Below are 13,256 nucleotides of genomic sequence, written 5' to 3' on the forward strand. Positions count from 1 at the left end.
AGACATAAACATGGAAGGAAGGCAAAAGGTAAAAAGTTGAGCCTGAACTCCCCAGTGTGTGTGTATATGTGTGTGTGTGTGTGTGTGTGTGTGTGTGTGTGTGTGTGTGTGTGTGTGTGTTACTGGAGATTGAATTCAGGGCCTTCAGCATACTAGGTAATTAAGTCTATTGCTGAGCCATGCCATAGACTTTTATTGGGAGATGCTAGGTAAGCACTTTAATCATTAAAGCACGTCCCCAGCTCCTTACTGGGGGATTCTAGGCAGGTGCTCTAGCATTGAGCCACACCCCCAGCCCCTCACTGGCGATTATAGGCAGGTGCTCCACCACTGAGCAATGTCCCTGGCCCTTCACTAGATTTTAGATACATGTTCTATCATTGAGACTGAGCTACATATCCCTAGCCCTGGGTGAGACCGATCCTGGATCATTCACTGAGATGTGACAGGTGAAGAGGGACAAGGGTGAACATCAACTTTTTTAGATTTATAACTACATACTATGTTTTGAAATTTACCAAGAACAAGGAGAAGCCCTAAGGACACAAATGCGTTCTTCTGGTCACATGCTGGCACTCTGCATAGCAGATACATGTGCAGATGCCCTGAGGGCACTAGGACTCATGGGTTGAGCCCGGATCTTTGTGGAATCCATCCAGACATTGTAATTGCTCACTACCCTTCTCAGCAGACATGTCACATTACACCATTTAATCATGAGACACTTTGGGAAGGAATCACTTAAAGGAGCATGGTAAAGGCTGGCTCACAATGCCTGTGGAATAATCAGCTTTGTTTGGAATCTGAACACATCACGGGATTTGACATATGCAGAGTTAAAATTTGGAGGAAGCAGCAATATCTGGTTTGATATGGTTACCTGATTTTTCTCAGAGCACAACTGTTCTGTCACCTGCTTCTGAGAAAACAGGCATGGTGTCTGTGGAATGAAACCTAGGATTGATACTGAGGGGACTGACCCTGGGTATGGCTTGTCTGCTCTGGCAGCTCAACAGGAGAGGGGCTGGCGCCTTTGAACCCGTGCTTTGTTTTATACTTACTAGCTGTTTTTCCATCAGGTTCCAGGCCAGAATTACAATGCACAGCTTTAACCCAAATACACAGCTAAGGACATGCTGCTTCCTAGGTTACTGACTGCAAAGAGAAACACCTGCCTGAGACATACCTTCAGACCCATTTCTTCGTTTCGGTACTTCCTGAAAGAGTCTGTTCAGGCTCTGGCCTGGATTCTCTGTTGAAAAACAAGTGCGGTAAGAACAAAACAATCAGGGGGATGGTGGCGTCGACGACATGGTCTGTGTGACATGAGAGCTGAGCCGCCTGCCTCTAAAGAAAGAGCTCAAGCTTGCTGTGTAACATGGGAGCTCCTGGGATCTTCCTACAGGCAGTGAGTGGGTCTACTGTAGGAGGAGAACCATCAGTAATCACCACTAGGAAGGGCAAAGGGAGGGAGAGGTGCTTGCCTGCCAGTCAATGATAGAGCTCACATTAATCATCCAAAGACATCCAATTTCAGCTAACATTACCAAAAAATGCGCTGCATTCTTGGTGTAAACTTATGCTGTTTGTTGATCATCTCCATTCTGAGTTTTAGTCTAAATTTCAGGGTGCTTCAAATGTGGCTGAAAACAGTGTCCTTCTATGTCACTGTTGACTCTGCCCAGAGATCCCTTGTTCTTAGGAGGGAGGAATTATTTACACTGTAGGAGTGTCTGACTTTCTATCATTTTATGAAGGGTGTGGCGGGAAGGGGAATTGAATGAAACTTTCGTGTGATTTATTGTAGGCAGGCATGTTTTGTTGTGGCACTGAAAAAAAAAAAAGAATCACTAATTGGACATAAACAATTCAAGACATTCAAGGGACCTGTTCTCTTCTAAGGTGAAGGAGGCAGAGGGCAGGTTTCATAGGCTTTCCCCACAGAGCCAGTGCCTTGTGAGGATTACAGCTGTTTGTGCTGTTGGGACAGAGTTGGATGGCACCCCAGGAGCTGCTCCTGGAGGGAAGCCAGCACCTGGTGCCAAGTGGACCCAGGGATGCCAAACCTGTCAGACGACATGCATGACCCAACTTTCTCTAATTAAACATAAGAACAGTGAAATAATGAGTTTACTGAGCGCAAGGTACTGACTACACTCTTCTGGATCAGAGTTCCCAAATCTAATCATTTCTATCTCCTGCTGGCTGACCCTTGAACTCTAGACAGGGTAGTACTGAAGAGCACTTTACCTGATGTGATGTACAAATGTTTCAACACACACACACACACACACACACACACACACACACACACACACACACACACACACGCACGCCGCGAGCACAGCACTGCATCAGGCACACATGGACATGTCTCACCTCTCTGTCTGCCTTGGATGCTACGAAGTGCCAAGATGTTCTGCTCATCAGACAAAAACTGCTTCATTTTGTGGAATGGCTCCTTGCCACGGACAGTCAGCTTATTCCAGGGCTTCGGCCGGGCCAGAATCTCACTCACAGACCCTTGAGATAGTCCCAAGACATAATGTCCAAAAATGCGCTGCCCAATGTTGTGCTTGATCAGCTGTTCTTTGACCTGCCGGGCGATTTCTGCCGTATCAATTTCCTCACCCTCTGAGACGCTCCCAGCACTTTCTGATTGGCTGGGAGATGGGGCCATGCCGTTTACGTCTGGGCTCTGTTGTAATGGGCTTGGGGAAGGTATGGAGTTTGTGCTGTAAGGACCTGTTGAAAAGATCGTGCCTGTGCTTCCCGCTTCCTGCACGGCCTTGGAGTAGAAGGACTGCATTAGCTGTCGCTGGAGAAGAGAGTTTAGTGCAAACTTTCCCGTGGAAGCCAGGGGCAGGCTGGGGCTGGCCATGTTTGAGCTGAAAAAGTCTTGACTTAACCCCGCTGGTGAGAAGTGGTGTGTACCGTTAGTATTGGAAACCTGTTCCCCCGTGTTGCGGGCCAACTGAGGAGGAGGGGAGGCCGGCAAGGGTCCCGGGCGCCGACTCTCAGGCTGGTCTCTCCCTTTTCTCCTGGCTGACCCTACAAGGAAGGGCAAACAGAATGCATTATGGGGGATTCAAAAGGGAAAAAAAACCAAGACCAGAATGCAAAGTGTGCCCCACAAAAAAAAAAAAAGTGCAGATTTTTCTTTAAAAAAAAAAAAAAAATTTTTTTTTTTTTTTTAAGACAAGGGCCAAAGTGGTGTGTTGGTTTGTTTTTCAATTGAATTTGTGAATCAGCCAAACGAGGCCCCCAAAACAAGCCACATGCATTCGTGTTTGCACCTTTCTTGTACGTTGCAGCCGGGAGAATCCCCTTGACAAAGGTTCCGGTAACACACATGGGAAAGAGGTGACAGGTCTTGGGGCTTTTAGCATCACAAAGGCTCTGCCTGAGGACCAGCAAACACTGATACTTGAGGACCCATGGGGTAGCTCACACCACATGCTCTGAGTTAGATGCACCCACTGAGTTCCCTTGATCGAAGTCGCACGCGCATTTTAAAAACTGCAATGTCACTGGAGTCCAGATAACAGTTACACACTTTGACCAGCTGCTAAATCCAAAAGCAGTCAGTGACTCCATCATTTTAGGATGAACAAATAAGAGGCTAAGGATGGGGGAGGGATTGTGTCCCCAAAGAAAACCTCATAGAGAAAAGTACCACTGGAGGGCCGGCGATCTTAAAGCACACCCTAGAGAGTCCCCAGAGGGAGACCGTGCTTGCTTTTACCCCTGGCCTGTTCATAGAACAACTAGGAAAAGATCAGAAAGCCAACATCCTCAGGATGTCCCTCCTGGGACCTTTCCATAAGGCCTTTAACCGACCCCTGTAGATTTGCTGTGGCGCACACGCATCTCGCTGCAGGATGGGTGGGGCAGAGCAGTGAGGGAGTGGGATACTAAACACTCAGAGTTAGTCCAACAAGTCTTTGGTCACCCAGCGGCGCTCCCATCATGCACACACAAACCAAGATGAAAGGTTCACCCTCCTTGTCCTTGACCCCTGCACGCGGACCAAGCACAGTATGTGTGATGCCCATCCACCTACCGCTCAGGTCACTGTTGGAGATGCGCAGCGCGGCATTCTCAGACTGCAGTGAGCGGTTCTTCTCCAGGAGTAAAACCTCCAGTGGCTTCGTAGAGTCCTGCACAGGGCAGAGCAGGGATCACCATGGGGCCATTTCCAGCCCATGTACTCCCCAATTCAGCTTCCAGGACCCTGAAGCATGCATCTCTGACTTGAAGACTTTCGCAAGGGAAAAACTCAAGGTCCTTGCAAAAAGGACTTAATTGAGATTTTTTTTGTCTTTAGACTCAGCTATCCTTTCCCCGTTTTTTTTCCGTGTGTGTGTGTGTGTGTGTGTGTGTGTGTGTGTGTGTGTGTGTGTGTGTGTGTGTGTTGTCTGTGTATGTACACCTGCATGTATGTGGAGGCTCCAGCTTTGATCTTAGGCAGCATCCTCAATCACTTACCTTATTCACTGAGGCAGGGTCTCTCAATCAAACTCAGAGCTGGCTGATGTGGTTAGTCTCACCAGCCAGCTTGCTTTGGGGAATCCCCTGTCTCTTCCTTCCAAGGCTGGAATTACAGGTGGACCATCATGCCCACCTAACATTTACATGGTGGTTTCTGGGATCTGAACTCCTGGTCTCAGGCTGGACAAGTGCTTTATCTGCTGAGCCACCTTCTTAGCTGACAATTATTTTCTATGCTGTTCCCAAATTCTTGCAGTCTAAGCCTGGACAGCATTTGGCAATAAGATAAGCTGCTAAACTTGTCAGAAAGCAATGAGGAACCTGTTTTTGTTTTATTTTTGCCCATCTTGAAGCTGCCTTCTGGATAACGGGAGCAAGACTATACTCATGATGTAGTTTTTATATATTTTAGAAAACTCTTCTTTTACTTTGTTGCCTATGGTAGCTTCAGAATACTGGGTTCAAGTGATGCTCCTGTTTTAGTCTTCCAATATTTGGGACTATGATGCACTGTCACTTCTGGTTTTATGATATATTTAACATATTGTGTGTATATGAAACATGGTCTCACATAGTCAAGGCTGGCCTTGCACTTGCTATGTACCCTAGGTTGGTCCTGAATTCCAGATCTTCCAACCTCCATTCCTGAGTGCTGGTATTACAGGTATGTGCCATCATGCATGGCTGGAGATGTAAATTTTAATTGGTTGCCAGATAACAGGATACCACTGTCACCTGTCCCCTGAGTTAATGCCACTGAGACAGTACACAATACTTTCAGGCCAAGCTATTTTTTGGTTGATCTTTAACACAACCTCAAATACCTGCTGATGTTGTTTTTGGTGCTGGGACTGAACCCAAGTCTTACACATCTGGAACATGCATGTTACCACTGAACGGCAACACAGACCCTGAAATTGTCATTGTTACTACTTTTCAGACAGGATCACATTATATAGTTCCAGCTGGCCTAGAACTCACAGAGATCTGCTTGCCTCTGCCTCCCAGGTACTGGATTATCCAGCCTGAAATTATTTTTCAACTGTTTTTAGTATGTGCTCAAAATGCCACACCATTCCCAGGCCAACTGAGTCTGGCAGACACTAGCCTTTCTTTGTACTGAAGGTTTGCTTTCAGTTGGGTAAGTCTTGCTATTACTCTTAAAGATGGTCTTATGGACCCAAGGCTAGCCTCAAATTCACTAAGTAGTCAAGGATGACTGTAACTCCTGGCCACCTGACTCTACAAAGTTTGGGATTACAGCCTATGCAATTGTGCCCCATTTATTCTGTCAGTCCTGGAAATGGAACCAGGGCTTCATGACACTAGGAATGCAATCTAACCAACAGTCTCAGGCCTAACACCAAGGATTAATCCATCCTTTCCCCGTTTTTCTTTTTATCGTTGTTGAGGCAGTATCTCATGGAATAGTTGAAGCTGGCCTCAGACTCCTGATCTTTGTCTTCCCCTCCCAAGTACTGGCTTTATAGGTGTGCACTGCCAGGTTCAGCTGGTGAAATGCTTTTGAGGGAGAGCTTGGCAGCTGTAAGCAAGGCCCCTCTTATCAATGTGGAGATGCAGATGAGAGGCCCAGGGGCCAGTAGTGACTGGCAGCTGCTGCCACCACCCTGGGAACAAAGTGAGCTGGTATACCTGTGTTCCTGCTCCTTCTGATGGTGCAAATTCCATGGACTTCAGGGTGCTGGAAAAGGCAAGACACATGGTTACTTTCAACAACTCCCTTTACTAGTGGCCTCTCAATAGGCAGTGAGGCTCTGGTTCCTGCTCTTCAGGCACTAAGGAACTGACAACTTTAACAACTTCCCTGGCAGGAATTGAATTTGATAGTGCCTCTAGAAGAGCCAGTCTTCAACTAGCAGTTGGTTAGCAAAAGGTCTTTTTCTGCCCAGCATATAAATCACTCTATATGAAGTCAGGTCTGCTCAGACTCATTTTACAGTGCAATACAGATATCACACTGTTGCAAGCAGAATGGATTTGTACTTATAGGAAGTGGGAAGTCTATGAGGGGAGGGCAGAAGGCAAGAAACATATCACCCATGGCCACTGCTCATGTGTTCTCTGGGAACTGGCGCTTGCTTAGGAATGAGGAAAGAGATAGGGGTGGCTTAGAACCAGGAGGGCAGACCTCTGCAGCCCTAGATGTGGTGAGGGGCAAAAGTATTGCTTCAATGTCTAATTTGCAATCAATACAGGCTGTGTCTAGATCACTGGGGCTCTGGACTGTTTGAACAAGCAGATGAGGATCATGGATCGGATGTTCTTATGCTCTCATTGTATATGTGTGTATGTGAGAAAGACATGTGTGTTCACATATGTGTGTACATATGCAGTGTGGAGGCCAGAGGTTGATGTTGAGTGTCTCCTCTAGCCTCGCTGGTCAGTGAGCCTCACAAGAGCTGGAGCCCAAGACCTGAGAGGATCTATAGTCACCTAGGAGGATACCTCTGCACTTGTCTAGGAGGGACTTTCTAGACTGGGTTAACTGAGGTGGAAGACCCATTGTGAATATGGGTAGCACTATCCCATGGTCTGGGGACCTTAACTAAGTAAAAGAAGAAAGTGAGCTGAGTACCAGCACCCACCTTCCTCTGCTTCTGACTGTGGGTACAGTGTGTTTCGACATTACTTGCTCCTCCACCATGCCCTCCCTGACACCATAGACTGTATCCTCAGACCATGAGCCAAGATAAACCCTTCCTTCCTTCCTTCCTTCCTTCCTTCCTTCCTTCCTTCCTTCCTTCCTTCCTTCCTTCCTTAAGTTTCTTTTGCTTTGTTAGAGATTTTGTCATAGCAACAAGAAAAGGAACTAATGCACAGGGATTCCAGGTAAAAGGAAAGGAGTAAGGCATCTACATGGTACAGCTGGGCTGGGGGATGGGAGAGGTCAAGAAGGACCTTGAGCGGTGCCACCTTAACTATAAATCATGGTGTAAAGACAGGCACCTACAAAGATCACTCACAGCATTGGTTATTCTTGCAAGGGGTAGCTGGGGATAGCCAAGTAGGGTAAAGAGGGAGCTCTGTGCACGGCACATGAGGGTGCAGGACATGGACTAAGGGATAGAGGGACAGGGTAGGGTTTGGGAGCTCAGGCTCAGGGGGAGGAGTCAGAGGTAGAAGGGGCCAGAAGGCTCCATTTAAGCTTTCAAAGACAGGCAACAGCACAGAGGAAGACTGGCTTCTGGCAGGGAATGGCATTTGGAAGAAGACAGGTGGTCCTGAGTATAGGAGGCCCTACGGTGTGAGGCCGAGCTTTCAATGGGAAATGTTTTCTTCCTCTTCTCTGTTTCTGCTTGGGGGATTTACACTTGACAAATAAGCTCAGACTCTACAACTACTGTTAAGTGCACCATTTGCTGACTCCATGAGTGCTGGAATAGTTGAAATGCAGTCCCATAAAGTCCAAAGAAGGATGGGAATGTGACGTAGTTGGGAGGCTGCTTTCCTAGCATTCACAAGGCTTTGGGTTCTAGCACTAGCACAGCATAAACCAGATTTGGTGGTACAAGCCTGTAATCTCACCACTTGAGAGGTAGAGGCAGGAAGATCAGGAGTTCAAGATCATCTTGACCCAGGCCAGTCTAGGCTACATGAGACCCAATCACAAAACAATCAGCTAACCACCCACCCACCACCCACCCAACAGAACCCTGTAGAAGGCTTGAATGAGAACAGTCAAAATGCTTGGTGGCTGTGGATTGGACTTGGGTACCACTTTGCACTCATCAGTAGACATGGAAGGCCCCATGCTTACTTCAGCTCTTTCTTCACCTCTTCATAGTCAGCCTGGCCTTTGAGTTTTTCTTCCAGTTGCTGGAAACAGAAGGGTTTTTATTAGTAGCCATGTCTTAAAGAAGGCTGCCAGACTTCAGTGATGATAATCCCTATGAACAACCCTGTATTCAGGGAGCCAACAATATGGGTGTCAACTTTTCTCTTCCTATGACCTGATGCGAGTGTACATGTGTGTTCACTCACTCGTATGTGTGCGCATGCGCATGCTCTCTCTCTCTCTCTCTCTCTCTCTCTCTCTCTCTCTCTCTCTCTCTCTCTCTCTCTCACACACACACACACACACACACGTGTGTATGGACACAAAACCAGAGGTTTTAATGTAAAACTCAGTGACAGAGGAAGGGAAAAGCTTCATAAAGGCAGAAATATCCCACGGTGAATAAAACGCCAGTAAAATGCCTAACATTTCAAAGGCATCATGTGGTTTTTGAACAAATGTGTTTGAGTGCCTGGGGAGTACAGGTAAAGTTCCAATTTTGGTGTAACCAGCTCTCAGCTGTTCAGTGGAGGGTTAAACAGGCAGTGGGAAGAAAGCATGTTAACTCTGGGAGACTTAGACACTAGGACCTAGGGAACAGAGGCCAGTTCTGTGGTATGGCTCACTGGAAACCGGTTTCATTCTTATGGGAATGGCTCTGACAAGGACTGACCCTACTGCCTTCTGGGGCAAGACAGTGCCATTTCCAGAGTGATGGCATGCTTAAGTGTTTCAGAATATTCTATAAGCTTGTGGGATATATCCATGGCTATCTTTATACCAACAGGGTTTCCTGGGGTCATGTGGTAAGTCAGTCTCAGGTGCTTCCTTCCAAAACCTGTTATGTCTTTGAGGCCTTGGGGAGATGGGGCCACACCAGGTAAACCATGAGTCTGCAGGGCAGGATCCTGGTGAGTCATCATGTTTCCAAGTTTGAGCTGAAAAAATTCAGGGTCTCAGCAGCTAGCACCTTTGCTTACTATTTATGGAGCCCTTAGATGTCTCTTTAGGTTCTGGTTGAGGCCAATGGAGAATATTCTAGAACCTGAGGAGGAAAGGCTTACTTGGCCCATCTGTACCAGAGCCTACTCAGAGTTTCAAGCAGACTATTGCTTTCTTTTATCCACATCTATTCACCCCATTTTCTCCCATTGCCTCTGCTGAAGAGCTCTTGTGTATTTCCCATTGCACAAAATTGCTCTGCCTCATTCCTTTTAAATATCTCTTGCTAACTTTATAAATTATAATGGTTTTCTCAGGATAATAAAATGGAGGGTGGTAGGCACTCATTTTCCCATAAAAGACTCTCAGAAGGTGTTCTGAAAGAAGTGATTATTTCATTCCTCTCCCTACAGTCAAATAGCAGGAAGCACTAATGTACCGCCTACTCTTGAAAAGGGTTATCTGCAGTGTTTCAGGGAGGCCAGATGTGAACACACACATCAAGTCATCTCCAGAGAATGGCAGAAAGCAAGGAGGAAGGCAGGGAGAGGGACAGAGATGTGGTGTGTCACAGCCTAACAAGGCCAACAGCATGAGTGCCAGCTTTTCTCTTACAAGCCAGGCATCTTTGGGGCATAACCCAAGAGCAGCATCAGGGGGGCTCAAAGTGTCTTACGAGGAAAGAACTGGAGGGAGGGGCCTCTAGGCCTCCTGGTGCTGACATTCTTGTTACTGCCAAGTGTATTATACACTTGGTTACTCTGTGATGGGGGCTGATCAAAAAGAGGGCTGGGAGAGTAGCTCAGTTGGCAGAGTGCTATCCCCTGTAGCACACAAACTGGCCATGGGTACATACCTGTAATCCCAGGAAGCAGAGACAGGGGAGGCAGATGTCCAAGGACCTTCTCAGTTACATAACAAGTTTGAGGCTAGTGTTGGCTACATGAGACCTTGCTTCAAAGACAAAAGCTGTTGTAACTAGAATCTATGTTTTATTATTATTGTGTATATGTTTATTTGTGTGCATGACTTATGTGGGGGGCCCATGTGCCATAGTATGTATGTGGAGGTCAAAAGGAAATGTTTATGGAGTCTGGTTTTTTTTTCCCATTTTCATGGGGGCCCCAGAGATTTGAGCTTAGGTTGTCTGGTTTGTGTGGAAAGTACCTTCACCTGCTGAGCCATCTCAGCAACCTTGGCCTTTAATCCCAGCACTTGGGAGGCAGAGGCAGGCTGATCTCAGTGAGTTCGAGGCCAGCCTGGTCTACAAAATAAGTTCCAGGACAGCTAAAGCTGCATTGAAACAAACAAACAAACAAACAAACAAACAAATCCAAAACAAACAAAAAACCCCAAATTTAAATAAAAATCACAAAAAATTTACTACCACTGCTACTACTATTACTGTGTGTGTGTGTGTGTGTATGTGTGTGTGTGTGTATGTATGTATATATGTATGTATGTATGTTCATTGTGTGTGTGGTCAGAGTAAAATGTTTGTGGAGTTGGTTATTTGACCTTTGTGTGGATCCCAGTGTTGAACTCAAGTTGCTAGGCTTGCATTCAAGTGCCTTTACCCACCAAGCTACTTGGCCAGTGTGTTTTAGTTAGGTATAGCAGTGCTCAGCAAGAACTAAACAGCTTCCACTGAAATTACATGTTTAATGTTTAATTGTACAGTTTTACAGAGAAGATCCCACTATTTATTTTTGTAAATTTCGGTGACATTTTTCATCTTGGGGAGACAAAGTTGCTAGGAGCTTGGCAGAGGGTGCCTGTCAAAGCTTGTTTCCACCTTCAAGGTGCCTTTGGCCCAGCCCTGACCCCAGAGTTCAATGCAGTCTCCATGCAATTGGATCAAACACAGGCTGCCTGGCAGACCCTCTAACCATTAAGCCACCTTGCTGGTCTGTGATAGTATCTTTATAAATTGAATACCTAATTAAGTCTTAGCTCAGATCTCTTTATTTGTTTTGAGACAGGGTCTCATATAGGCCTGCTGGCCTTGAGCTTGCTTTATACCCAAGGATAACCTTGAACTTCTGATCTTCCCACCTCTACCTCTAGAGTGTTGAGATTTAGGTATGCACTAGTAACCCAGTTTATGCAGTGCTGGGGATAGAACCTAGCTACACAAGCACTCAATCAACTGAGCTACATCTAAACCCGAGACTAGCTAGCCTTTCCCATAAACACTCATTTTTAATTGAAGGTACTAGTGACATTATTTTCCATGGCACAGTGAGGACAATGCAGATAACTGGCTAATTGTATTACTCCATGTAGAGTGGTCTGACAAAACCACGGAATAGTTATCAAAAGTAGCTGCCTGTCGTGGCAGTTGGTTTACATCATTCATTATGAACTTGGAATAATCCACCACAAATGGCATGGGGCTGCTGTGCACTTGTCAGACTGGGCAGGAAGAAACAGTTCTCACTCACAAGCCAGTTTCCACACCTGTTTAAAGGTGAGAAGACATGGATGATGAGCTAACCGTGACATTTGTATGAAAGACTAGAACCTTGGCCAAGAGAAACTAGTAGCCATGAACCCTCATGGTGGAAGAAGGATGGGAAAGTCCCAGCATGCTGGAGCATGAGAAGCAATTAATGAGATACCTGGGGTGTCCAATTACAGACAGCACCAGGAAAATACACTGGCAAAAAATTACCAGTGTCAGGATTCAAGATTTGGTCCATGGGCTAGGGGTGTGGCTCAGTTGGTAGAATGATTTTATAGCATGCACGGAGGCCTGCGTTCTATCCCCAGCACCACAGCATCACATAAGCAGGGCATCGTGTGCTATGCCTGTAATCTTAGCACTCCAGAGGCGAAGGCAGATGTTCAAGGTCATAATTGGCTACAGAGTGAGTTGAGACCAGTCTGGGATACATGAGACGCTGTCTTGACCACAGAGCCCTCAACTGTGTATGACTTGCTCTCTCAAAGTGACTATGTTATTAGACTCATGAACACCTGTTTCAAAGATTAAGGATGTACTGTATAGCATGCATAGGAAAAGCACCAACAGTTCCAAGGCTTCAGCTGGAAGCTAAAGTGCCCTTCCTAGGCTGCACCCTGATTCCAGTCCCTCAGCACATCTATAGGAATGTCCCCAAAGCTGAAAAAATACAGTTCATGAAGAAAAACAAACAAACAAACAAACAAACAAAGAAAACAAACAGCAATAACAAATGGGTGAAGGGGAGGAGACAGTGGGAAGAAAGACAACCAGGAAGAAAAAACTCCACGGTGAATGGGATGGTGGTACACACCTGTGGACCTAAGGCTTGAGAGGCTATGGCAGCAGGGTGAGGAAGTCAAGGCCAGTCTTGGCTACACAGTGAATTTCAGGCCAAATTGGTACATGAGACCCTGTCTAAAAAAGGAGGAGAAGGAGGAGGAGGAGGAGGAAGGAGGGAGGAGGGAGAAAGATGGAGGAAGGCACACAGTACGGTAAAATAAGCCATCATTTGTACCTTGTGGTTTTATAGGAGCTTCGACTATAAGGTCAGAGTTCCTCATTGTAAAAGCATCAGGTAATAGGTTGAGAAGGTGACAGATCTTATTCATAAAATATCTTCCTAATGATGGTATCTACATTTAGTTTAGCTCAGAAACTATAAATTATGCACATAAAAAAAAAAGAAGCCCTAAGCTGGGCAGTGGTGGCACACACCTTTAATTCTGGCACTTGGGAGGTAGAGGCAGGTGGACCTCTGTGAGTTTGAGGCCAGCCTGGTCTACAAAGCCAACTCCAGGATAGGCGCCAAGCTAGAGAAACCCTGTCTCAAAACAAAACAAAACAAAAAACAAACAAACAAAAAAGAAGCCCTGGCTGAGCACAATGGTACATACCTTTAGTTCCAGCATTTAGGAGGCAGAAGTAGGTAGCAATCTGTGATTTCAAGGCCAGTCTGGTCTACTTTGCATTGTAGGCCAGCCAAGATTATATAGTAAAATCCTGTCTTAAATACACACACACACACACACACACACACACACACACACACACACACACCCT

General features: G+C 46.1%; 1 protein-coding gene across 1 annotated transcript in view; it reads right to left on the reverse strand.

Moving 5' to 3' along the window:
• Positions 1 to 13,256, reverse strand: part of Cux1 (cut like homeobox 1) — a 299,475-nt gene that overhangs the window by 46,370 nt on the left and 239,849 nt on the right. The window contains 5 exon segments of the mRNA XM_027416212.2: positions 1,187 to 1,252; positions 2,380 to 3,051; positions 4,064 to 4,160; positions 6,145 to 6,193; positions 8,270 to 8,328. Of these exon segments, the coding sequence (XP_027272013.1) occupies positions 1,187 to 1,252; positions 2,380 to 3,051; positions 4,064 to 4,160; positions 6,145 to 6,193; positions 8,270 to 8,328 (943 nt within the window).

The sequence above is a fragment of the Cricetulus griseus genome, chromosome 4 (genome assembly GCF_003668045.3).
Source record: "Cricetulus griseus strain 17A/GY chromosome 4, alternate assembly CriGri-PICRH-1.0, whole genome shotgun sequence".
Classification (NCBI taxonomy): Eukaryota; Metazoa; Chordata; class Mammalia; order Rodentia; family Cricetidae; genus Cricetulus; species Cricetulus griseus.